Below are 26,895 nucleotides of genomic sequence, written 5' to 3' on the forward strand. Positions count from 1 at the left end.
AAATGAAAAGCCCGCAAAATCGCCAGGGAGTTATATGGTGAGTTCACTGAAGGAAGCTATTCCTTTAGCCACTAGTAAAACCCTCAAAAGCATTCATTTTAAACTGGGGGTCACAACCTATTAATGGTCACAAAATCAACTCCATGGGTCTTGATCAACATTTTTATTTTACTTTTTTAGGTGAAGTAGAACACAGTAGAATGGCTCAAAAATAGAACGCACTACACACATCACGAGTGAATACTGTTTGGTCAAACTTCTGTTTCAGTTAAATATGTGTGTGTCATGATTAAATATCCTTCTTAACACAGTCGCCCTAAAGAACCAAAGCTTAGGACTAGGGACACAACCATGCAGAAAGAGCAGGGAGACCAGACACTCCGGGTTGAGATGATGAGTTTAATGCCACAGCCGACACCCACATTCACACTTTGGCTCCTTCAGACAACTTGATCTTTGGGACTAGACTTTGTACAGAGTCAAACACCACACAGAAGCACATGGTTGCCACACGCAACACTCCTGCCTTTTAGCCAGGGGGACAAGATACCTATGTCTCATGATCAAAGTACTCTTTTATTCTTAAATAAAAATTTTAATTTGCTTTGACCTCCCAAGGCTCTAATCCCAGTCTCCAAATTCGTCTCAAGGGATGTTCTCTTCACGTGGGGACGGTTTAAACAGAGGCCGCCTCACCAGAGCAGCCTTTCAGTCCTGCAAGTGTCTCTAATCCATGATATGTACATGTAGGTTTGTGCAGGCAGGGAACACGCATGACAGAGAACTACTTTGGTGGTACTGGACGGGTGGTGTTTCTTCACTGGATTTTGGTGACGGCTTCATGGATGGAGGTAGCCACATAATCTAGATTTTTGGTGGTTAAGCCACTCACGTTGATTCGACCACTTGGCAGCAGGTAGATGTGCTTTTCATTGATCAGATACTCAACCTGCTTGGCTGTTGAAAACCAAAAGGAGACATAATCAGAGCAGAGGGGATCCTTAAAGCAGTGGAGGCTCAGCAATTGTATGACAAGTACAGCTTTCCTTCCTTCCCCTTAACAGAGAGAAGCAAAACAAAAGGTGCTATTTTGAACAACTGACAAACAGAAAAATATACTCACTAGATTCTGGAAAGTACTCTTACTAGTTCACCTTTGAAGCCCCAGAAAATTCAATATGGCTACTACTGATGGGAATTTTAATCTGGGATTGCCTTCCAACCAAGCCTTATATATTTACATCCACCAGGACACTCCTATCAACTAAAAACAACATCAGGTGGACAGCGTTATAAAACGCTGGCTATGAAGTGCTTCCTTTAGTTCTTCCCTAACCTGGACTTAACGCTGAGCACCCGCAGCAGCCTCCCTTTGACATTTCATATTGACAATACACTGGACAAGGCCCCAGGCATGAGGTACTGATCAATCCTGTGTGAATTAAGCAATGAGCTGAGAAATGACACAGACCTCTCTGACCTGGCACCATCAGACTTCTGTTCATTTCTCAGCTCTCTTGCAGATGCAGCAGAGTTTTTCCATGTTTGCAGAAATGTATCACATATGAGTAAGAACAGACTACCGTGCTTCCTTTATACAACAGTCTCTAGAGCAGTTTTGCGAGTTGGCAAATCCATTGATAGAATTTTAGTGAATTTGGCTGGGCACAGTGGCTCACGCCTGCAATCCCAGCACTTCGGGAGGCCAAGGTAGGTGGATCACCTGAGGTCAGAAGTTCGAGACCAGCTAGGCCAACATGCTGAGACCCAGTGTCTACTACAAATACAAAAATTAGCTGGGCGTGGTGGCACGTGCCTATGGTCCCAGCTACTCAGGAGGCTGAGGCAGGAGAATTGCTTGAAATCCAAGAGGAGGAAGTTGCAGTGAGCCGAGATCACACCCCTGCACTCCAGCCTGGGTGACAGAGTAAGACTCTGTCTCAAAAAATTAAAAAAAAAAAAAATTAGTGAATTATTGCTTAAGTAATTAGTACTTTTAAGATACCACCAACCTGAGGAAATGGAATAATAATAAAATCATCATAATCAGAGGAGCGAACACTTATGTGCCAGGCAATGTTCTAAGCACTGCATCTTAGTTCATCCTGATAATAACTTCATCGTGCGTCTTACAGATAGGCCATAAAGGCGTTAAATGGCCTTCCGAGGCCGCACAGCCGGTCAGTGGTGGATGTGGGATTTTCAGGCAGGATTTTAAGTCCAGGCTGTACACTGTGATGCTACACTGCCTCTCTATGGAAGTAAAAACTCTGGACCCTGGACTCAGGGCTCCTTGAAGGAAACCAAAACAGTTCACCCCAAAAGATACTTTGACATATTTTGAGATGGCTGTTCAGAGGGCCTACATACACATTAGCCCTGCAAAGCTGTCCTTTGTGAGAGAGATCTGTATCTGTAGAGAACATCTGCATGGCTGCAGCTAGACTTTCTCTGACGACCTCCCTTGTCCAGATCTAGGGGAAATTAACTGAGAGTCTGATGCCTTTAAAGGTCTAAAAGAAATAGATCTTTACCAGCTATTTTCTCCGAGGGCTGCTACCTGTGACTTATCTACATAATATAACAAGACCACCTTTGCTAACCAGGCCTTCTCTTCTCTGTCTGCCAAGAGAACCTGTTTTGCCAAGCTCCAAGCTCCCATTCTTTCTGTAACCCCAAGATGGTATAAAAGCATCAATCTTCTGGCCATTTATTTTAGTTTTATTTTGTAAGACACCTGTGCAAGTTAATAAATTTGCATGCTGGCCAGGCACAGTGGCTCCTGCCTGTAATCCAAGTACTTTGGGAGGCCAAGGAGGGAGGATTGCTCGAGCCCAGGAGTTGAAGACCAGCCTGGGCATCATAAGGAGACCCCTGTCCCTACAAAAAAATCTTAAGGATTAGCCGGGCGTGGCGGCACATGCCTGTGGTCCCAGGTACTACAAAGGCTGAGGTGGGTAGATTGCTTGGGCCTGGGAGGTCAAGGCTACAGTAAGCCATGATCGTGCCACTGCACTCCAGCCTGGGCAACAAAGTGAGACTGTCTCAAAAATAAATAAATAAACGTGTATGCCTTTTCTCCTATTAATCTGCCTTTTGTCAGCTGATTTCCAGCCAACTTTCAGAGGGCAAAGGGTAAGTTTTCCCTTGACCCCTCCAAACAAACAAACAAAGCAAGCTTCAGAAATGGTTTACCTGTGTGAACTGGTCACCCAAGGGGATAGAGCCTCAAGCCAACACAGCCCCAGGCGCACCACTGTTTCTAAAAACCTGTGCCCTGAGGCAGTGATTAAACGGCTCCTAGGCTGGTTTTTGGTTTTGTTTTAGTAAAATGAGGCCTTTCTACTTTTTCAGAAAAGGGAGTGTCAGAGTTTGAGAAGCCAGTAAACGTTATGGACTCTTTCCCTAGAGTAGGGCCAAAATACACATACACAATTTTTTAAACATCAGTTCAGGGGTAAAAGTACATCCAGGGACTCCAGGTTAAAAGCCCCATTCTGACAGAAAAAAGATAACAAAGGAAGTATTGTCATGTGAGAATTGTAGAAACTAGATGGCGAGTGTATGGGAGTTCACTGTACGATTCCTCCAACTTTTCTGTATGTTTAAAACTTTTCCAGCCAGGTGCAGTGGCTCACGCTTGTAATCCCAGCACCTTGGAGGACCGAGGCAGGCAGATCACTTGAGCTCAGAAGTTTGAGATCAGCCTAAGCAATATGGTGAAACCCCGTTTCTACAAAAAAGTTAGATGGGCATGGTGGTCCACGCCTGTGGTCCCAGCCACTCAGAGGCTGAGGTGGAAGGATCACCTGAGCCCAGGGGGCAGAAGTTGCAATGACTCGAGATTGCACCACTGCACTCTACCTTGGGTGACAGAGCGAGACCCTGTCTCAAAAAAAAAAAAAAAAAAGGCCGGGCATGGTGGCTCATGCCTATAATCCCAGCATTTTGAGAGGCGGGGCAGGTGGATCACTTTGAGGTCAGGAGTTTGAGACCAGCCTGGTCAACATGGTGAAACCCTGTCTCCACTAAAAATACAAAAATCAGCCAGGTGTGGTGGCTCATGCTTGTAGTCCCAGCTACTTGAGAGGCTGAGGCAGAAGAATCGCTGGAATCCAGGAGGTGGAGGTTGCAGTGAGCCAAGACTGCGCCACTGCACTCCAGCCTGAGCAACAGAGCAAGACTCTGTCTCAAAAAGAAAAAAAAAAAGTTGGGAGGAAAACAAAACCCCTGTTTTTAGTAAGGGTAAATGATGTCAAGCGCTAAAATACAACTTTTGTGTTATAAGCACAGTTCTATTCTCATCATTTTCCCAATTCATAATATTAATAAAACTAATTTCCTCCTGTGGATAATGGGAAGATATGGATATTTTACAGGGAGACATTCCCATATTGTGAGCTTTTAGACTATTACTACTAAAGATTATTAATATTTCTGTTACTTGTAATATTTTTACAATTGTGAGTGAATTAATTCTCCGTTCCACAGTCAAGAGGACATCTATAGCTAATTGAGCTATTTCTTTACTTTCTTAGGTAGCTTCATTTTACCCCAAAGTATTTTGAGGGGCCCACAATACAAGCTCTATTCACTTTCATTTATATTTATTTTCTTTGGATTTTTCTGAGAGCACTTCACGCTGGCGCCGTGATGGCCCCAGTTAAATACCTCCCCACGGCCTCTGCTGTTCTATCTACAAACCAAGCCAGCCACACATCCCTCCCTAGAGTCACTGGGACACACAGGTGAGTGGCCACATCTGCACTGTGGGAATTACTAAAGAAATGACGCCTGTAATCTCAGCTACTTGGGAGGCTGACGCAGGAGAATCACCTGAATTCGGGAGGCCTACTAGATTTTCAATCAGCTTTTAATTCCAACCACCAATCTAGGTTTTTTGTTTTGTTTTGTTTTGAGACAGAGTCTCGCTCTGTTGCCCAGGCTAGAGTGCAGTGGCGTGGTATCAGTGCAAGCTCCACCTCCCGGGTTCACGCCATTCTCCTGCCTCAGCCTCCCGAGTAGCTGGGACTACAGGCGCCCACCACCATGCCCAGCTAATTTTTTTGTATTTTTAGTAGAGACGGGGTTTCACCGTGTTAGCCAGGATGGTCTCGATCTCCCAAACTCGTGATCTGCCTGCCTTGGCCTCCCAAAGTGCTGGGATTACAGGTGTGAGCCACTGCGCCCAGCCCAATCTAGGTTCTTGTTTATGAAATGCAGAGATAACTTTGTAACCCCTTTTTGAGGATAATACCTAGAAATAGGAAAGATCTGTTAAGAAATCAGGTCTCTGAATAATCATACATATTTATATTCAGGATTAAGACAAACCCAAAACGTACCTGAGCATTTATAAGAACCTTTCATAAATTAAGGCTCCCAGCTACCAATCCTGTTACCTACCGGCTGGCTCTGAGCCACTTCCCAGCCCACAAAAATGGAAATATCTTGGCTGTGGGTTGCAGGGCAGACCACAATACTCTTCTGAGACCCAAAGAGTTTCCGAGACCGTGGGACACCATAAGAAAACCTAACTTGTCTTGGTCCAAAGCAATGGCTACCCAATTAGGCAAAGGCCATGAAGGTGAGCTCAAGGCCAGCGACTGAAAGGAATGTTGTGTGTCTACATGCACACATGTGCTGGAGGTGGTGGGGGCCACTTACGGTTCAACCCGGTGAAGCTGAACATTCCAATTTGATCAGTGATGTGGTTCCAGGTCCCAGGGGTTTTGAGGGCTTCTAGTCGTGCCCTGAGTTCAGATCTCATGGTCAGAATCCGGTCAGCCATTGTCTTCACATTACCTTTCCTGAAGCATGGGCAGCGACATAAATACCAATCCAGACAGGAAAGATGGTACCCGAAAACACACAGGTTTAAAAACCGTAATTTAAATGACAGCCGACAATGGGATCACAACCTGCCTATTATGGCATGTGGATGTCTGGATGGGTGGATGAACATACCAGAGAGAGAGAGACTTAGGGGGAAGAAAGAAGGGACTACATTTCCTAGCGAGTCTAGTGCTGGTCTTGGGTATACTGGCCATAATACACTCACGTTTCAACTCAGGCTTCACCGAGGTGCTGCTATAGATATTAATAGGGTAATATGTTTCATCAGGACTTATTAAATAGAGATTGCAGATGTAGCTACTATATAAAACTACTGTTCTAAAATAAGATAAAGTGTAGGTAAATTACAGACAAAAACCAAGAGCTCCCAAACTGTGAAACTGCCTAGATGCTGGGTATTCTATTCTGTTGGGAATGCCTTCCTGGGTTTTCTAACTTTATGGGGAGGAAGACTGGGTGGAGGGGGAATTGGGGAAAACTACCATTCACCGAGTGCCCCCTCCTCTCTTCCAGGTGTTGTGTTATGCATATGTGAGGTAGGTATCAGCCCATTTTACAAATATCTGAGAGTCAAAGAAGTTAAAGTAATTTGATCCTGCTTCTGCCAAAATGAAAGGAAGAGACCCCGTTAAATGTACTGGGACAATTACTGCTCTGCACTCTCCACCCCCTGGCCCACCAAACTGGGAGCCCCTTACCATTCCTCAAAGAGCTCAGGGTTAGAGAGGGTGTCGGCCACGATTCGTGCTCCCTGGGCGGGGGGATTGGACCAAGTAATCCGCACAATCTTCTCCATCTGGGAAAGGACTCGCAGGATGCTCTCAGGTTCTTTTCCAACCACAGTCAGATTCCCGACTCTCTCATCTAAAGAGAGGGAACACAATCAGCTGTGGCTGCCGAAGCGGGGAGTGATGCGGGGAGATGGGGCTGTAACTCCTCGGGAGAGCACTCACTGTAGAGCCCGAAGTTCTTGGAGAAGGACTGGGCACAGAAGAACTCGAAGCCTTCAGACACAAAATAGCGAATGGCCCAGGCATCTCTCTCTAGGTTTCCAGATGCAAAGCCCTGATAGGCTGAGTCAAAGAAGGGGAACAGAAACCGGTGCTGCGGGGAAGGAAAGTGAGTCAAGGCAGGAAATCCTTCTGGCACCAACCTCAGATACCAGCCTTCCTTCCCCAGCTGATGCCTGGAGGGAATTTCAAACGCTGTCCATTTCTCCTATTTCTTGACTATATGCACCCAAACACCACTTTACATCCGTTTCTCTCTACAACCAGCAAGTGCCACCTTTTCCGTAAACTTTTTAAAAGTACATTGTCCTAGAATGTCCCAATTCAGCTTATATAAACAGGGCTTACTTCTGATGCAAGGAGGCAGTGTCCTACGTTGGTGGATTCTCCTCCATGAATTTCTGGCGTGAGAGCCTTAGTCAAGTGTAGGCTTAGTATCCCCAGGGCTCCTCAAAACCTCGAGGCTATTCTACTAGGTACTCAAGAGGAAGGGAACAGAGTAGCCTCCATTCTTGTCACTCATCTCCTCAAAGAGCTCTCCACAGGGAACCTGCTTCTACAGCTGAGCTCTCTGAGTGGACACCGCTTCCCTCCCCAGAACTGTCCAAGCCTTTGGTTGTACTTTGATTCCCATCTCTTAGGTGTATCTTGATTAGGCGGGACTGGGGGGTATCTGGACTCCTAGTCCAGGATGACTCCTCTGCAGCTCATGCCCCCCATCCTGGCACTCCCCAAGTCCTATCAGTCCTGTCTCTTCAGAGCTCCCAAATCCTTTTGCATCTCAATGTCCCCACTGCTACCTACTTCATCCAGGTCACCATCAACTCCTACCTGGGCTATGGCAACAGTCTCCTAACTGCTCCCACAGCCTGTTTAGTCTTGCCTCTCTCTGATCCATTCCCCGCTGTGACATCAGGGTGACCTTAAGATCATGTCATTCCCTGACATCCAAGATTTCAGTGGTTCCCTACTGCCCTGAGAATAAAGTCTAAGCCTCAGCACAGAGCCTGCCCCTATTCACTCTAGCCTCATCTCTCACACTCCCCATGATCTCTGCCTGGGGCTTCTGACTATGCTCTGCCCTCTGCAGAGTACATCCCTTCCCTGTCAACGCCTGTCTGCTGATGCCTTCTTAACTCCTCCCCATCCTACAGGACTCAACATGGAAACCACTTCTTCCAGGAAAGTTCCTGCCACCAACCCCCCCAACTCCCACATATACACTGCCCAAAGTCTGCACTATGTACCCCCATATAACACCATCAACACAGCTATTTCACAGTCACAGCTGTCTTAGTACTCATCCATCTCCCCAGACAGGCTGTCTGTCTTTGAGGGTAGGGACTGCATCTGCTCCGTTCAATACTGTATTCCCACAGTCCCCAATACACAGCAGTTCCTCAGTAAGTATTCTACAGACTCGTTAACGAAGAATAGACACAGTTTCAGCTAGGAATTCCCACCCAGAAAGTTACACCAAAGAAATCATAAAAGGAAGTTTTGTTACGTAATTGTTCATCAGATCAAGTAATCTGAAGTAAACCTAAATATTCATCAGATATTTACCCCATCCCTCATATGACACATCCATGAAAGGAATATAATATAGCTATGAAAAATGATGCTGCAAAATATTCAATGACATGTATATAAAGAAGTGAAAATGAAAAACAAATTGTGTTGCAAAAAACAGTACGGACAAAATGATCTCATCTTTGTAAAACATATATATCTAAAACTAGACACACACACGCATGCACACACACACACACACACACACACACACACACACAGAGTCTGACATTCTATCTACCAAAACATTAAGTGTCTTTCTTTAGGTAATAAAATTTACAGTTAATACTTACTTTTTCTTTGGACTTTTCCCATTTTCCTAATTTCTCAGCAAACAGCAAACAGGTATTACTTCTGAATACATTAAATACACATACTATTTTTTAAGAGATGCTCAGAAGAGGCAGTTACCTTCATGACAGAAGCAATCTGCTTCCACTGCTCCGGAGTTGGGTCAGTCCCAGTTGGGTTGTGCGCACAGGCGTGAAGGACAACGATGGAGAATTCAGGAGCGTTCTGAGGAGAAGGAAGCTATGTCAGCTCTAACACTGACGGGAATACTGGGAGACAGCAGCAGGTCAGTCAGTGATGGAGGGCAAAGGGCAATCATATTCTTGTCACTCTTTCATGTCTCTTTTGTGCCCTCTCTCTTACGTGCTATGTCAGAAACCACCATCTGGTGTGGGGAAGGTGTCTCAGACCCCTTCACTTAGCAACTGGTCCAAAGACTTTGCCTGCTATTCCTGACACCATGCGATTCTCTACTTTTTCCTCTAAATCACCCACCTCCAGATCATTCAGGAAGCCCTGGAGGTCCAGTCCTCTCTTCTCTGCATCCCAGTAGCGATAGGACCGAATGTCTTTAAAACCAGCAGCAGAAAATACAGCATTGTGATTCTCTGCATGCAAAGGAGTAAAAAGTTAAGCACTTTTACAAACACTAGGAGGCATGAGTGGAAAGGATGCAAGTCAGCTTCCAGGGCCCTCCCAGGCTCAATGTCCACTGGGCATCATCCAGGTTGGGGGTTAAGATGTAGAGGAATGACTGTAACCAAGAACAAGTTCAACCAGTCACATTAATGCCAGACTTATATTCTACTACAATGATACTTCCTGCATCTACATTCTATGCCTCCTCTGGGGAGTTTCAACATAGCCTTGGTAGATACAAGTCTACCAAGAGTCTTGAGAAAGAGCATTCTTAACTTGATTTTGAGCAGCAGGTTTCTCACGCACTGCCATAACCCACTGTTCAAACCATTCCCAACAGTAAGTTGTTCCAGGGCTGGATTACATTTTCTGTGTAACCAGGGAGATTCATGAGGATAATTCTCTCTGGTTTCTGTTTTTCCTCTCACTTCAACTGAAAAACTCACCCCAGGTTGGTGAGGACACATAGACGGGTGTGTTCTTATTGTTTGTTCCATTGTACCAGCGCGCTAAGAAATCAGCCCCAATTCGAAGTGCACCCGTTCCCCCCAAAGACTGCACACCTCCTACCTGAAAGAGAAGAAATAGGTCACAGGCTGATAATGGTGAGGTTAGATAATATTTATAAAAATAAGGTAATAATGAGTACTTACTCTGTGCCTGTTCTGTGCTAAGCCTTTTAATTATATTATCTCATCAAAACCTTACAACAACTACATAAAAAAGGTACTATGATTTGCCCATGTTTACAACTAAGGAAACTGAGGCTGAGAGAGGTGAAGAACCTTGCTCAAAGTTACCAGCTACTAAGCAGGAGTGCCAGTCTTCAACCCAGGAGGTCTGACACTAGAAGAAGCTTCCTTTCTGAACACAGAGGTAGACACACGAAGGCCACAGTGTGTATGTGTGTGTGTGGGTGTGTGTGTGTGCGCACATGTTCACGCGTGCACATGCCTTGGAAGGCAAACCCATCTCCTCAGCACCCATCCTAAGATCAAACTTACCCTCTAGCATAAGCCTCTAAAACAGTGTTCCTAACTTGTCATTGACATCAATCTGTACTACTCCTCATCTCTAGAATTCAGGCTTATTAATCCTTAGAAGTACATTCTAACAAAACAGAGGTGATGCACGAATACTACTTTCCTCTCCTTGGCTTCCTCTCTGTTTTTTTTTTTTTTTTCTTTTTGAGACAGAGTCTCATTCTGTTGCCCAGGCTGGAGTGCAGTGGCATGGTCTCGGCTCACTGCAACCTCCACCTCCCAGGTTCAAGTGATTCTCCTGCCTCAACCTTCTGAGTAGCTGGGACTACAGGTGCCTGCCACCACGTCTGGCTAATTTTTTGTATATTTAGTGGAGACGGGGTTTCATCATTTTGGCCAGGCTGGTCTCGAACTCCTGACCTTGTGATCCACCTGCCTTGGACTCTCAAACTGCTGGGATTACAGGTGTGAGCCACTGCACCTGGCCGGCTTCCTCTCATCTTAAAGTGACCTAACATAGGCAACAATAAAAGTCATATTTTATCTTTATTTATTTTACTTTAAGTTCTGGGATACATGTGCAGAATGTGCAGGTTCGTTACATAGGTATACATGTGTCATGGTGGTTTGTTGCACCCATCAACCTGTCATGTAGGTTTTAAGCCCCACATGCATTAGGTATTTGTCCTAATGCTCTCCCTCCCCTTGTCAACCAACCACTGACAGGCCCTGGTGTGTGATGTTCCCCTCCCTGTGTCCACGTGTTCTCATTGTTCAGCTCCCACTTATAAGTGAGAACATGTGGTGTTTGGTTTCCTATTCCTATATTTTATCATTTACAAAATGCTTTCACGTACATTCAATGCCCACATGCCCTCAAAAGTCAAGTCTATATCCCCTGACACATGAGGAACTGATTCAGAGATGTGTTTTCCCAAAGGATACAAAGCTGTGAGTGGCACAGCTCAGCACAAATCCAGGTTTTCCATTCCAGACCGAGTCACTACATTCTAATGATGTAGTTCTCTGCCTATAGATCTTTGACTTTGCCTCTTCAAAATTCTAATTACGTTTCAGCATAAGTCAGCAGAAAAATGTCATAAACCACGTTGCCCAATTTGTCTAAAGGATTGAAGAGAAAGGAAGAAAAAGATCACATGAAAAAGTATATCTAGCCAGACGCAGTGGCTCACGCCTGTAATCCCAATACTTTGGGAGGCCAAGGCAGGTGGATCACTTGAGCCCAGGAGTTTTGAGATCCAGCCTGGCCAACACGGTGAAACCCTGCTGCTGCTAAAAATACAAAAAAATTAGCCAGGCATGGTGGCACACACCTGTAATCCCACATACTCGGGAGGCTGACACACGAGAATCATTTGAACCTGGGAGGTAGAGGTTGCAGTGAGCCAAGATCGCACCACTGCCCTCCAGCCTGGGCAACACGGCGAGACTCTGTCTCAAATAAATAAATAAATACAAGGAGGGACACACACCAATCTTCTAACAGTGGCAACCTCTGGAGAGGGGTCCAAGGATGTAGTGGTTGAAAGGGACTTTGGCCTAATCTGTAAATCGTTTTTTTAAAAATAAGATGAACGTATTCATGTATTAGTCATAAAATTTTACAACAATTTAAAACATCTATTTAGATGTCTGGGATTTACTATTAAATAATCCAGCTTTGGTGGAGGGCAGGGAGGCAGGGAGGCAGGGAGTGGGGTAGAGGGAAATATACAAGATTGACCCTATACAGATAATTGTCGAAGCTAGGTGATAGATACATTCCTCATACTAGCAGGGATTCATTCTTCATACTGTTTTCTCTACTTTCATATGGATTTGAAATTTTCCATAATAAAAAGGGTTTTTTGTTGTTGCTTTTTGTTTTTTGAGAGAGTCTCGCTCTGTTGCTCAGGCTGGAGTGTAGAGGTATGATCTCGGCTTACTGCAACCTCTGCCTCCTGGATTCAGGTGATTCTCCTGCCTCAGCCTCCTGAGTAGCTGGGATTACAGGTGCGCACCACCACAACTGGCTAATTTTGTATTTTAGTAGAGATGGGGTTTCACCATGTTGGTCAGGCTGGTCTCGAACTCCTGACCTGGTGATCCACCTGCCTCGGCCTCCCAAAGTGCTGGGATTACAGGTGTGAGCCACCACACCGGCCAATAAAAAGGTTTTAAAACTCTTCTTAGAGAAGAAAAGCTTCCTAAATCTTTTTAAGAACCTAACATAACATTGATGCTAAAAGACAACAAAAGGGAAAAAAGTAGAATGAGAGACTTAGCTCGTACCTTGATACTAACTTCCCAAGTAAACACTAATGAACAGTATTAATCCAGCAGTACATTCAAGTTACCCCCTTGATTGAGAGTCATCCCATGAATGGATTATAAGAGACATAAAGCCTGTCATGCTGCTAGACAGAGAAAACCCAAATGATCATCACAACAGATAAGAAAAGCTTGGCTATTCCTGAGATAAATGCTTAGTAAAATAGGAAACAGTGGATACTCCCTGAAAATGACTGAAAAAAATTCATTCAACCCGTAAGTCAGCTTAAAAACAATAAATCGTTTAGCAGAAACCCCATTTAAGCCAGGAACAAGGCAATGATACCAATTATCAGCACTATTATGCACCAATGTTCTATTTGTATTTATAGGTGTGAGCATCTGTGAAAGAATATTATCTGAAAAATGAAACATAAGCAAAGGTGACACTCAAAGGGATGCAGAAGTAAACACAGCTGTACATTACAGAGAGGAGCGAAGGCAGTGCACTGGGGTGAAAATGCTCAGTGTATGTCAGATTTGGTGGGCTAACTTCTCTGTTCTTTACAGTGATCTTTACTGAGCACTCATCCTTTGCTATTACTTTAAAAGTTTTGCCCCCACATTGTGGCTTACCTGAATTCTTTATGCAAATTGCTACCAAGATGATACAACACAAATGTGCATTTATTTTTTATAAGTTTGTCATCCAGCTAAGTTGAATGTCAATTTCATACATGACTTCACATTTCAGATACCTAAGACACTCTGGAGTGCTAATACTTCCTAAGCATATGAGCAAGACTTCCCTTGAACATGGTTTTAACTTCTGGAAACATGACAGATGCATAGATACCAGTGGAAACATTTCCAGGCATAATTTTTCACTTCCTGTGCCCAACTTTTAACTCCACCCTTTCTCTCCCACTACAGAAAGCCAATTCATTTTTTGAAAAGTCAGAATACATTAAAATGTGCTTAGAAGAGATAAACCGACTCCACATTAACTAATCCTTGACATCCATGATATATATGACACTTGAAATATCAAATTCTCAAGAAGTTATCACTCCCTAAAACTATATTAAATATTGGATGGCTTCAGTGAAACACAAGTTGCTCTAAATATCAGCAATTAACAGAAACAAATTTTTGGTGAATCAATAACATAGCAATTTGGTCATTCTGCGAAATGATTTTTGGCAAATTGTCCTACAGCCTAAGAATGTACTTGTTATAAAGGAAAATCATAACATCAAAGGAAATAAGTACAGACTTCACAAGGAGCCAGGCAACTGGACCTGGGTAAACAGGAGTATCCAGAACAAGGGAAATCCAGGAAGACTTGGTATGAAGCTAGACAGAGCAGGCCACTGCTAGACATGTCAGCATATGATTGCTGGATTCTAGAACCCTTGTCTGAGATAACAATTTGTCAATACTATGACTTCACTGTGAGGACTAGGAGAGCAACCAGGAGCTGCCTGTGGCCACAGCCATGCTTCATTCATCTGGGTGGCCCCAGCATCTCTCACGGCATCTGGCACATGGTACTACATAAGCATGTGCTGAACTAGATGAAGAAAGAAGACAGTGGTTGTTGGGAACAGGCCCCCCAAAATCTGGCCATAAACTGGCCCTAAAACTGGCCGTAAACAAAATCTCTGCAGCACTGTGACATGTTCATGATGGCCATAACCCCCACGCTGGAAGGTTGTGGGTTTACCGGAATGAGGGCAAGGAACACCTGGCCCACCCAGGGTGGAAAACCGCTTAAAGGTGTTCTTAAACCACTAACAATAGCAAGCTCGATCTGTGCCTTAAGGACTTGCTCCTGCTCCAGATAACTAGCCAAACCCATCCCTTTATTTTGGCCCATCCCTTTGTTTCCCATAAGAAATACTTTCAGTTAATCTATAATCTATAAAAACAATGTTTATCACTGGCTTGCTGTCAATAAATAAGTGGGTAAATCTCTGTTTGAGGCTCTCAGCTCTGAAGGCTGTGAGACCCCTGATTTCCCACTTCACATCTCTATATTTCTGTGTGTATGTCTTTAATTCCTCTAGCGCCGCTGGGTTTGGGTCTCCCCGTCTGAGCTGGTCTCAGCAAGTGGTGAAAAGATGTGAGCCACAGCAAAAGCCCCAAGTCTCCTACAGGCAATCAAAGCAAGAGTGGGATGTCATGATGTGACAATGAGTTATGGCCCACGAGCCCTCCTTTCTACAATGCTCAGTAATCTCAAAGCTGAAACAATACTATGCTGGGGATGAAAAATGAACATTTCTGTCTGGATCCTAAGATCTAAAAGTGGAAAAGTAGTACAAGGCAGTGAGGAGTGTAGAAAATAGGTCTCCACAAAATGGCTAAAGGATCTGGAAATGCTGAATCTAGAGAAGAAAAATCTAAGGGAAGAAATGATTACTGCTGGTTTTCTAGTTCATTCATTCTTTCATTTATGTCTCATCTTTAGTTTTGGCTCAAATGTCATTTCTATTTCTATCATAACCACCCTAGTTAAAACTGTATCCACTCCCAGAATTCCTAACATGCCTCCTCCTGCTCTATTTTTATAGCATTTATCATCTTTAGTATACTACATCATTTTCTTATTGATACAGTCAATAAGATTACATTTATAGTCTGTTCCTCTCCCCAAAACTGAAAGTAAAGGCAGGGGATTCTGTATGTTTGAGTCACTGCTGTGCTCCAGCATCTAGAACAGTGCCTGGCTCTAGTAGTGGGCATCTGATGACTGAAGGAATGAATGAATCCAAACCTCTGTAATCTGAGGTACCCAGATAAGAGCCAAATGCTGAAGATCTGCAAGGTAAATAAGTAAGCAATGATCCCTGCTCTGGGGAAAGTTAGGGTCTTGTGGAAGATGAAGACTTATAAAATTGTCCACTATAGTAAGCACAATTAAGTACTGTTATTCCCAAGCTGTGAACAAAGTCCTGTGATAACTTAGAGAGCTTAAACAACAAGCTCTGCCTAAAATACCTAAGGACTCAGTGTGGAAGTGACCCCTGCTCAGCTCTTGAAGGACTCAGAGGTGGGACTGGAGAGCTAGAGAAGTAAGGGAGGGCATTCCAAGTGGAGGGAAGGGCCAGGCAAAGGTTCTTAGTCATGGCAGGGCCCAGTAAGTCTAGAAAACAGCAAGGCTCTTAGAATGGCAGGACCTCTAGTGGAGTGAGGGGAAGTCAGCAACTGTAAGAACAGGATGACTTTCCGTTTCTAAAGAGAAAATACATTCTCACCCAAAACTTACCCGCTTCTCCTTGAGAGCTGGGCTGTCATCCCCAAGGGCAAGACGAGAAGCACAGCTCCGGAACTCGGCCAGGCCCAAGATTGGCAGATACTCGTGGTTTAGGCTATGGTCATTAGCAATCTTCTGCTCCACTTTCTTCACTACTGGCAAAACCCAGGGATGGCAGTCATCCGTGCGATACGCTGGAGAATGGAAAAGGGTTATACACAGAGGAGGCTCCGGCTGTATCCAAGGTAAGAGTTTGTAACTGTGAACTGGGAGAATCCCACCACCTTCCAGTCAAAACAGAACAGTGAAGGAAATTGGAGAAAAGTTCGTTCACTTACTGAGTACCTAATTTGAGCCAAGCACTGGGGTAGGTGTTGGGCAAACATAAGGGCAGATGTGGTCCCCATCCTTGTGCAACTTACAGCTCTTAACTATGTGACCTCCAAAAAGTAGAATGCTGAAATAAAACTGGGACATCACAGAGCCTGGTCACATAAGACAGTACATAGAAAAGCATTCTGCAAAGTAAAAAGCATCTTGCAAATGTCATGTCAATATCGCTATTGCGTTGAGGTCTCTAGGCCATTGGCCCAGCAGTCTTCTTCCTTCTGCATCTCCCCAAAAGACTTCCAGAAAAAGCCTAGGTGCTACTTCCACATGAACTTGGCACCTTTAACACAAACATCGAGAAGGAGTGGAAGAAGGCCCACCACTCCTCCTGTCCTAGAAGAGCAGAAACAAGACGAATGATAAGCAAATGCCCTGAGGATTTCAACAACAGGTGACACAATCACCCAAGGACCCACTTAAACACATCTTTATCCTCTCTGTATTTTGAACTCAGCCAGTGTTTACCCTTCCAACTTCATCCCACTTCATCTGCCTCACCCTTTCATTGATCTAAATTGATCTGTTTCACAATATTTAATCTTGCTCTACAGTAAACCTCTAGGTATTTCCTCTTCCTCTGAAAGTATTTTTAAGTCACTCTGAGTTACCCATCACCAATTTCTTTCCCTACACTATTCTATGATTATGTTAGGATTAGAGCTTTACAGGGCAGTTGCTTTAGCCTTGCACCCACGTCAATAATCTCTCCAAGTAGGACTCCTGGCAGGGGTCGTTTGCCTCTCTGCTTGAATGTTTAGGTCCTGAATAAGCCTACACTTATGCAAGTGATTGTGAAATGGAAACAAAATTTTAAGACTGATTCTGATTTTTATTTTCTTGATTTCTGCCCAACATTAATCCCTGACTTTAAAAAAAAAAAAACCACATTTTAGGGTTGTTGTTATCGTTTACTGAACAACACGTTGATTGCAGAAAATTGGGAAAAGCCCAGAAGGTAAACAATAAACATAATTAAAGTGTGATTGTGTTTTGAAACGTGAGAAGGAAATGAGATTTGGTAGGGGTCAGGAGTGGAATGATATGGTTTGGCTCTGTGTCCCCACCCAACTCTCATGTTCAATTGTAATCCCCAGTGTTGATGGACCATGGGGGCAGATTTCTCCCTTGCTGTTCTTATGACAGCGAGTGAGTTCTCACTACGTCTGGTTGTTTAAAAGTGTGCAGCACCTCCCGCTTTGCTCTCTCTCCTGCTCCGCCATGTGAAGGTGCTTGCTTGCCCTTCACCCCTCCTCCATGATTGTAAGTTTCCTGAGGCCTCCCAACCATGTTTCTTATATAGCCTGTGGAACCATGAGTCCATTAAACCTCTTTTCTTTATAAATTACCCAGTCTCAGGTAGTTCTTTATAGCAGTGTTGAGAACTAACATAACATATAATCCCAGTACTCAGAGACAAGGAGTATGAAAATTTTGGTGTACAAACTTCTAAGCTTTATTTTCGATGGCCATATTCTTTTATAAAATATGGATCATACTGTACATAGAATTTCAACATGCTTTTTTCCATTTAAATATATATTATGAATTTTTCTTCCTTATTAACTATTCTTCTAATAGGTGACATATTTGCATGTCTCCATCCCATTCTTATCCTCTATCTACCTAGTTATCAAATCCCTCCCAGTAACATTTCTTAAATATCCTTCCAGCATTTCCCTATGCTTACACAAGCAAACACAGCTTCTTACATATACCCTTTTAAACAAAAGGTAGCATACGGCATACTACACACTATTTTGTGTTCCTTGCTTTTTCCACTTGAAGATTGTTTTACATTTGCACATAGTGTCCTTGTTCTTTTTTACAGTTGCTTAACTGATGAATGTACCATATTTTACTTTGTCAGTCTCTTGTTGGACATTTGAATTGTTTACCATCTTTGGCTATTAAAACAATACTTCAGTGAACAACCCTGTACATACGTCATCTCACATGTATGCAAATATATCTGTAAGATGCCGGGTGGAAAACAAAAGAGTGGGCTAAGAAGTATGTGTTTTTGTAGTTTTGACAAATATTTCCAAATTGTCCAAATTGATACAGGAATTATATCAGTTTACATTCCCACCAGCACTGTTTAAGGGTGTTTGCTTCCACATAGCCTTATGCACTGAGTGAATTTTTGCCAATATAATATGTCAAGTAGTTTTAATTTGCAATTCTCTTATTATGAATGCAATTGGGTATTTTTCATACATATGAGCCATTTACAACATCATTTTAGAGAATAAATAATATTTCTTTTTATATATAATGTATTAACTGTGTTGCTTTAAATTATTTGCTATTACAAACATTGTGATAAATGCTCATATTTATGCATATTCCTGAGTGTTTTCTTAGGAAAAATATCTGAACGTTAATTTATTAGGTCACAGGATATACAGTAAATAAAAGACTTTATAAGATCGCTTTGAATGTCTTCTATCAGCTAACTCTACCCTCCAGGAATGTGTCATCTGCAAATCTGAGAAACATTTCAAGCTAGTAATAGAAATGTGGGCAGGGCTACGGACTGAGAGCCACTGACCAAATGCCTCTGGGTAGGAAAATCAAACAATACTCTCATACCACTCATAGTCTACCTTCCGGCTCTAGTGAATCTAACTCACAATATTTTCTCTGTTTTGAGACAGGGTCTCACTCTGTTGCCCAGGCGAGAGTGCAGTGGCATGAACACAGCTCACTGCAGCTTCAACCCCCTGGGCTCAAGCAATTCTCTTGCCTCAGCATCCCATGTAGCTGAGACCAAAGTCATTCACCACCATGACCAGCTAATTTTTTTTTTCAATTTTTCATAGAAACAGGGCCTCACTTTGTTGCCCAGGCTGGTCTCAAACTCCTGGGCTCAAGCAGTCCTCCTGCCTCGGACTCCCAAAGTGCTGAGATTACAGGCGTGAGCCACCATGCCTGGCCCAACTCACGATACTCTCATACCATTCATAGTATACCCCTTAGTCCACCAAACTTCTCAACAAGTTCAAAAAGCTTCCTTCACCAGCTGGGATTTGGTCTGGTTTCTCTAAAGATGTACCAAAATAACTACTTCCAAGTAAGAGTTGTCCCTAAAGCACATCAACCTATCTATGATCATAATGCTACCATCGTTCAAAATATTCTTGAAACTTCTTTTGGAATTGTTTTTAGAGGCCACATCTCATTATTTTGAATATCCTCGATAGTGCCAAATCTTTGTCCTTTCAAAGTTAATTATTTTTTGGGAATAGCATTTGCATCATCTCCATTGAAGAGTGTGGGTGAATACACTGAGTAAAACTCACGGAGAACAATTATTTTAAAAAATGATCTCTTGTGTGGGTCCTACATGCCTTGACAGCCAGTCTAAAAGGGGTTTCCAGAAATCTTGGAACAAGAAAAGCATATTTGAACTACCTACAAAGGATACTATTTAGATGCACAAAAATCTGGGGTGTTTATAAAAAACCAGTTCTGTTATGTTTTAGTTCTGTGTCTGGGTGTTATATCTATTCTATAACATTATTAGGCTATATGTTTACATTTATGATAATATGTCACTCTAAATAATGTGTTACAGATAAATAAAATATGAAAGAGAAAGAAAAAACTGGAATACTGCTGTTCTTAACACTACTGCATATTTTGTGAAACTCTAAAATTCCTACTACTTGGGTTAGGGATGGTTGGAGAGGCATTGCGTCTATACTGTGACTAAAAAAAACTGGCCAATTCTCCATTGCCCAGTTTTTCCCAGGCTGAGTTCTAGATTTGTTCCCAATGCCTCTTCTAACTGCCCTAGTGAAGCAGAACCAGATTCCTCTTGGGTGACTGGAGCAGTGAGGTCAGGCATTATCAGCAACCACTATTCCTGCTCTCCCCAAGAATTTTTATTCCTATTTGTTGGATCCTTGAGTTTCTCATTCACTCTTTCATTCACCCATTCACATAACAAATACTAAGTCTCACCATGAGCCAGGCACTGGCTAGTAGAAGCTACAGAGATTGATACAATAAGATCCTGTCTGCCCTCCAAGAAACACAGAGCATAGATAGAACCTTTAATTCTACTTTGAGGAGTCAAAGAAGATTTTGCAGAGGATGAAGAATGAAAGATGAATTAGAGTTTAAAAGGTAAACAAGGGAAGAAGGGCATGCCAGAGGGGACACCTGTGTAAGGCCCCAGAGGCCTGGGGAGCATGAGGTCTTTGAGGATCTGCATTTTCATGACTCTGATGTGGAATCCATTAAGGATTAGTTTATTATTAATTATTAGCTTATTATTATTAAGGAGTGGCTAAAAGAATCCTGGAGTCTCTTTTAAGGAACTTCAGTTTCAATGGGTAACCACTGAAAGCATTTAAGCAAGAGAGTGACATGAACAGTTGCACATTTTAACAGGATCATTTGAGTGACACCACAGAAAATAAACTGGAGAGAAGGACAGAGACAGTAGTTAAGAAGGGTGAGTCATTAGAAGTAGAAGCAGTAGAAAGCTACCGCTATATTCCAGAAGGGAAATAATGAGGCCTTGAATTCATGCAATGGCAGCAGGGATAAAGAAAAGGAGTGCCACTGGAAATAGATTTGAGGTAGAAAAGACAGAACCTATTGACCAAATAAACAGGGGACTGGGGAAAGGACTGCTGTTGACTCCAAGGTCTCCCTCACGTCTGGATAATGAGTGGGTGGTGGTGGCGGGGTGGACCAAGCTCTAGAACACAAGGGGAAGATAAAAGAAAAGATCAAGGGGAAGGTAGAAATGATGAGTTGTGCTTTGAACACGCTGAATTTGAGGGAGCTGTAGGATGTGTCCACTATAGGCCTGACATTCAGAGATGAGGTCTGGGACACAGAGAAAGACATTGATGGAACCTGAGGGCAGAATAATAACACGGATTTACTACTTTGTACATACAATGTATTGCGCTAAATACATTTCTTTACTCTCATTTAATTTGTATAGCAACCCACAAAATAGATACTGTGATGTCTATTTTAAGGATCTGGCCACTGTGGCCAGAAAAGTCAAATGATTTGCCCAGGATCACAGAGATAACAAGAGCTAGGCTGTCAGTTCATGGATCCACGTGCTTTTTTAAAAGCAAGAGATGTCTAGAGAAAGCCTGAAGCAAGCAGACCCCTGGGACCATGTCAGGGCCTTTTTATCAGCATGCTCCCCAGCTCCATGCCCCACTGGTCTTCTTCTTGGGTACAAGCCCTTTTAGGGGACTCACAAAGTCTACAGGTGGGCCCATGTGGGCCCAGCAGTCTTGCTTTGCAAGAAGGAAAGGAAGAAAGAAGACGGAGATTTAAATGGTCAAACCATCACCCACATCTTCCTCCTAAGATCTCCACTTCCCTCATCCATCCCCACTCAAAAGCCCAATTAGGATACTAGGGAGAAGGCCGGGGTACTCAGAAACACCTGATAAAATATACATTTCCAACTATTTTATTTGAAGATGCTACGAAACCATGTTGAAAACAAGAAATATTAAAGCTAGCAGAGTATATCTGGGCCAAAAGAAAGCTAGGCTCACATGAAAAAATGGACTGGAGTCTTTGAAGAAACTTCTTGCTACAGGTTGTACCAGGTTGGATCCATCTCCCATGTCCTTAAAACCACTTCAGTCTGAAGCTTTGAGAAGCACTAAAATGATCAACTTAGAAAGCATTGTGCTTAGCAGTGGAAAATGTGATGCTCTCCTCTGTTTACCTATAAGGAAATTATTTAAATCATCACAGCAAGAAGAACAACTCTGGGGAAACTAGCTCCAAGTAGAAACTGACTTGAGATTACAGTTGCAGTTTATTCTAAACGTGTCAAAAATCACTAGATAACCTCCATTCGGTTTTATCTTAACTTGGGGGAAAAAAAGTATCTTCCCTAAGGTCAATTTTTAATTACATTTTCTTCACGAGGGGTATAATTGGGGATGTGTATAAATAAGGCTAGGACATATAAAAGCTGGAAGGAGGCCTTTTATTCTACTGTAATTAGATCCTTATCCAAACACCTGCTATCCACAAAAAGACGGGTCACATTGATAATCAAAAATAACATTTATATATAACACTTTTCATTTACATATCACATTTCACACATAATTATTCATTTAATCCTCAGACAACTGATGAGGCCAGTAAAATTATTATCCTACACTATAGTCACAGAATGTGCTAGTGAATTGTGGAGTAGACTTTTAGTACAGTAGAATCTTAAAGGTAGAATTTCAGAGAAGGTCATTCAGTCTTGGCTCCTCATTTAACAGACTGAGCCCCAGGGATGTTAAATAACCCTTCCAAGGTCACATTGCTGGACCACGGTGCTGGGCCTGTACCTAGGTCTCCTGGCTCTTCCCACTACAGTGTACTGGCTACCACCTGGAGGTACCTGAAATAGAGGTGCGGGCAGAGACTCTGAGGTCTGAGAGACCTGGCCTGGATTCCCAGCTCGACCACCCAGTGGTCAAATGACCTGGGGCAAATTGCTTCACCTCTCCAGTCTTTGGCTTCCTTGCCTCTAAACAGTAATAGTAATAAACCACCCTCCAGAGTTGTGAGCATTAAATGAGATTACATGCATAAATCATTTGCTCATGGTAAGGAGCTGGAGTTCCTGGAAAACAGGACAAAGGCACCATCACAGCTGGGGTGGCCGTCTGAGCCAATGACTCCAATCCTGAGTCCATTGCTTCTGGCCTGTGCTGTCGGGGTGCTTTTTCTCTGCACGAGCAGTTTATTTCCAAACTAATGTCATAAATTAGTTCATTTTGCAGTTCTTGAACTGAAAGTTTTATTCAATATCTTTTATGAGAATCACTCAAAGAAATGCCAGAAAAACAATAACAGTAAGAGCTAACACTTATATAAACCCTACTTATGTGCCAGATACAGCTCTAAACACTTTAAATGTACTTAATCCTCACAGAAACCCTGTAAGATAGTTCAAAGGTAAACTGAATTAAGAAAATAAATCTGACGTGATTTTTTCTTTTTTTTTTTTTCTTTTTTGAGATGGAGTCTCACTCTGTCACCCAGGCTGGAGTGCAATTGGTATGATCTTGGCTCACTGCAACCACCACCTCCCAGGTTCAAGCGATTCTCCTGCTTCAGCCTCCCGAGTAGCTGTGACTACCAGTGTGCACCACCACGTCTGGCTAATTTTTGTATTTTTAGTAAAGACAGGGTTTCACCATGTTAGCCAGGCTGGTCTTGAACTCCTGACCTCAGGTGATCCACTTGCCTTGGCCTCCCAAAGTGCTGGGAATACAGGTGTGAGCCACCGCGCCTGGCCAAATCTGACGTTTTAAAAAGATGTATTTACACTGACAGTAATACTAGTTCTTTGTATATATTTGGCTGCAAAGAAACACTTGGAGGTTTTGGACTGGATTTAAATTAAGAGATCAAATGGTGTCCACTCAAATTCAAGTTGAGGCAATCTTTCAACATTTCTCCCACTCTGTTGCCTGCTAAAAACATCATTTTCCCTCAGTGGGCTAAACTATGTAGTACTGACTTATTTTAAAAGGTTTATGATGAAAAATTTCAAACCTATACAAAAGCTGAGAGAATAATATAACGTATGCCCATGTACCCACCACCCAGCTTCAACAAACCATCACTTTTCAATGGATTTTTCCTTACCCCTCCACATACTCCTTAGGGAAGACTGTTTTTTTTTTTTTTTTTTTTTTTTGAGACAGAGTCTCACTCTGTCGCCCAGGCGCAATCTCGGCTCACTGCAACCTCCGTCTCCCGGGTTTAAGCAAGTCTCCTGCCTCGGCCTCCCGAGTACCTGGGACTACAGGTGCCCACCACCACGTCCAACTAATTTTTCTATTTTTAGTACAGACAGGGTTTCATCGTGTTAGCCAGGATCGTCTCATCTCCTGACCTCGTGATCCGTCCGTCTCGGTCTCCCAAAGTGCTGGGATTACAGGCCTGAGCCACTGCGCCCGGCCGACTTTTTTTTTTTTTTTTTTTTTTTAACAAATCCTATGCATAGACAAAACATCATCTATGAGAAACCTGATTCTGAGCGTCCTTCATATCACACTCTGCTACAAAATGATTCCACCTTCTCTTTCCACAATTTCTAGTCCTTTTATTCTAAGTCTATTCCCTAGCATAAGGCTTTATGCTACCCATTTTCATCCCTCTGGCTTTGCATGTGGCAAAATCCAAACGGAGAAAGTAAGTGTCTGTGGGGCTTCAAACATCCAAATGACAGTGAGAAGAATAACAAACTCATCAGAGAGGGTGAGGGGTAAAAAATTTGAGAGGCACTCCAATACAAATCTTCTTGGTAGATGGAGAAACTGAGGCCCATGCTCTTAGCTGTCCAAGGTACAGATGAGAATCATTTGAATCAAGAAATGAAGACAGGATGTGTGGAAAGTAAGCTTCTACTATCCACTTCACTCCTTTCCACCATCTCTACCCATTCCTACCACATTTGTGAGGGCCAGAACCATTTCCCCAGACCCTCCGGGGGCAGCATTAACCTGTCTCAAAGCATGTGTAACATCAGCAGATTTTAAATCCTTAAGGGCAAAATCAAACCTCAGTCTCCCTCCACAAAGCTTAATAAGGTAGTTGATTGACACTCGGTGGTCACTCAAATATTTACCGACCCAGAACAGAGCTTCCTAGCGTTAAAAGTTCTCCTTTACCCATTTCCCAGCAACCAGAACCCTAAGCCTATCAGGCTTCCTATTTTTCTCCCTATCTCTACCAGCTCCGGCAGCCCCATTTCTTATGAGGCTGTAGTATAAAGAACGCAAAATGGGTAATCAGAAAGACTGAATTTGTGTCTTGGCTGCTACATCTGGTTTGTGCGGCCTCGGACACATTACCCCTTTCCAGGGACTCCACACCCGGATCTGTAAAATGGGCAGGTTTTAGGAAGCCTTCGTGGATCCAGCCTCCTCTCCGGCGCCGCCCTCTTCAAGCAGCGCCACACTGGGCCTCGGCTTCTCCCACAGCGTCCACGACCTGGGGTGGGTCCGCTCCACTCCCCGAGCTGCTCACACTCCAGAGCACTGCATCCTTACCTCCCACTCCCAGGTTGACCTTGCGGGGGTCCGGATCCTCTCGGAAGTCGGCAGTGAGCTTGAAGACCAGGACAGGCTGGGCCTGCGGAACCTCGGCAAAGACTGACGGAGGCGCCATATCGAGAGAGCAGGAATCGAATGGTTTCACCCCGCGCCCGGAGCTGGCCGGTCAGGTCTGGCCGCTGCGACTGGAGGAGACTCTCACCTTCACCTAGCCGACGGGGGCGGGCCTGCGGCCTCCAATGGTCGAGCCGCGTCCAGAGCTTGGCAACGCGATTAACCAATCGTCAGCTTGTGACGAAGAAGAGCCAGGCGGGAAGGAACGCTATTAGCCAATCCAAGAAAACAATCTTATCGGGCCGAGAATGATGTAACCAATGCAATTTACTCCGGCTGAGGCGTGGGCGGAGACTACGGTTGATTGGTAGAGCGTGTTCCTATCGCAGAGGCTGTTATTCCTTCGGTCTCCCGGCTGAGGGGAGGAGCCGAGAGCGCGGCTGGTGCCCCGGAGAGGGCGCCTCTTCGACCTTCGAGGACCAGGAGGATACGGGGAAGTGTCTGGAGGGAGTTCCCGAGGACAGGTCTTCCTGTTCACGCCGAGCAGGTGTTGGCGCTGCCAGGCCCGGCCTGGCGGGCACGGGCTAGCAGCCAAATACGCAGCGTCTGTGCTCGGGACGCGAGTGTTCGGCCAGGACGTACAGCTGCGGAGCCCGCGCGGGCGACCTTGACCACTTTGGTCGGCTGTTTCCCCTTGAGGGAAGTGTAGCTGTGCTGCCAGCCTTGGTCTCTGGCAGGGAAAGTCCTTCCAACAGGGAGGGGTGCCCACGAATTCCTTTTTGCCGCTCTTCTATTAATAATTTGAGATTTTCCTCCCCGGTTCCTTGCAGAGGGCCTGGTGCTCAAGGACCTCGGGATCTGGGCGCGGCGTCCCTTCCCAGCTTCCTCCCGCGCGCACCGGACCAAATCTTGCTGTCGTCAGCTGGCTGGTACCCAAAGTGCCTCTTCGTCAGGCTGTTCCTTCCCCGTTAAGAGTCCTTCCTCCCCAGGAGCCCTCTCCATCTGTTGACCTTCAAGACCCAGAGCGAATGCCACTTCATCCATGAAACCTTCCCTTAACCCTTATTCTAGCCAAAATGTCTCTTTCCTGTGCTTCTGTACTTTTAACAATTTTAGAAAATGCCTTTGTGGTTAAGAACCTATCCCCGGGACCGGACTATCTAGGTTTAGATTCTGGCTGCCGCTTACGAACTTGGCAGGTTTAGTCAAGTTATTTTAACCTTTCTGTGGAAGTTCCTGCTCTGTGGAAATAATAGTATTTTCCTCAGAGTTGGTGTGGGGATTTTGTGAGTTATTACATATACGAAGTGGTTAGTTGCATATAAGAACCACTCTCTAAATGTCAGCTATTGTTACCATTGCATATCTGCCACACCCTTCGTAGATGGTAAACTTTTTTTTTTTTTTTACTTTTAGGTTCAGGGGTACATGCACATGTTTGATTTATAGGTAAATTGCTTGTCAGGTGGGTTTGGTGTACAAATTATTTTGTCACCCAGATAGTAGGC

At 43.8% G+C, this 26,895-nt stretch overlaps 1 protein-coding gene across 1 annotated transcript; it reads right to left on the reverse strand.

The window, feature by feature from the left end:
* Positions 1-148: 148 nt before the first annotated feature.
* Positions 149-26,564, reverse strand: GOT1 (glutamic-oxaloacetic transaminase 1). Its single transcript, XM_017880630.1, has 9 exons — positions 25,331-26,564; positions 15,894-16,075; positions 9,815-9,938; positions 9,225-9,337; positions 8,850-8,954; positions 6,810-6,960; positions 6,555-6,720; positions 5,668-5,810; positions 149-957 (listed from the first exon to the last, which is right to left on the reverse strand). The coding sequence occupies exons 1-9, from the start codon at positions 25,446-25,448 to the stop codon at positions 818-820; spliced, it is 1,242 nt and encodes a 413-aa protein (XP_017736119.1). The 5' UTR covers positions 25,449-26,564; the 3' UTR covers positions 149-817.
* Between the last annotated feature and the right edge of the window lie 331 nt (positions 26,565-26,895).

The sequence above is a fragment of the Rhinopithecus bieti genome, unplaced genomic scaffold (genome assembly GCF_001698545.2).
Source record: "Rhinopithecus bieti isolate Rb0 unplaced genomic scaffold, ASM169854v2 scaffold_425, whole genome shotgun sequence".
NCBI lineage: Eukaryota > Metazoa > Chordata > Mammalia > Primates > Cercopithecidae > Rhinopithecus > Rhinopithecus bieti.

Excerpts from the sequence above, each read along its gene's own strand:
- GOT1 (XM_017880630.1), bottom strand. The coding sequence starts at position 25,448 with ATGGCGCCTCCGTCAGTCTTTGCCGAGGTTCCGCAGGCCCAGCCTGTC. Across the intron at positions 9,338-9,814 it reads TGTGTCCTCACCAACCTGGG|AGAATCACAATGCTGTATTT; the intron begins GTGAGTTTTTCA and ends CTTTGCATGCAG. Across the intron at positions 8,955-9,224 it reads GCTTCCTGAATGATCTGGAG|AACGCTCCTGAATTCTCCAT; the intron begins GTGGGTGATTTA and ends CCTTCTCCTCAG.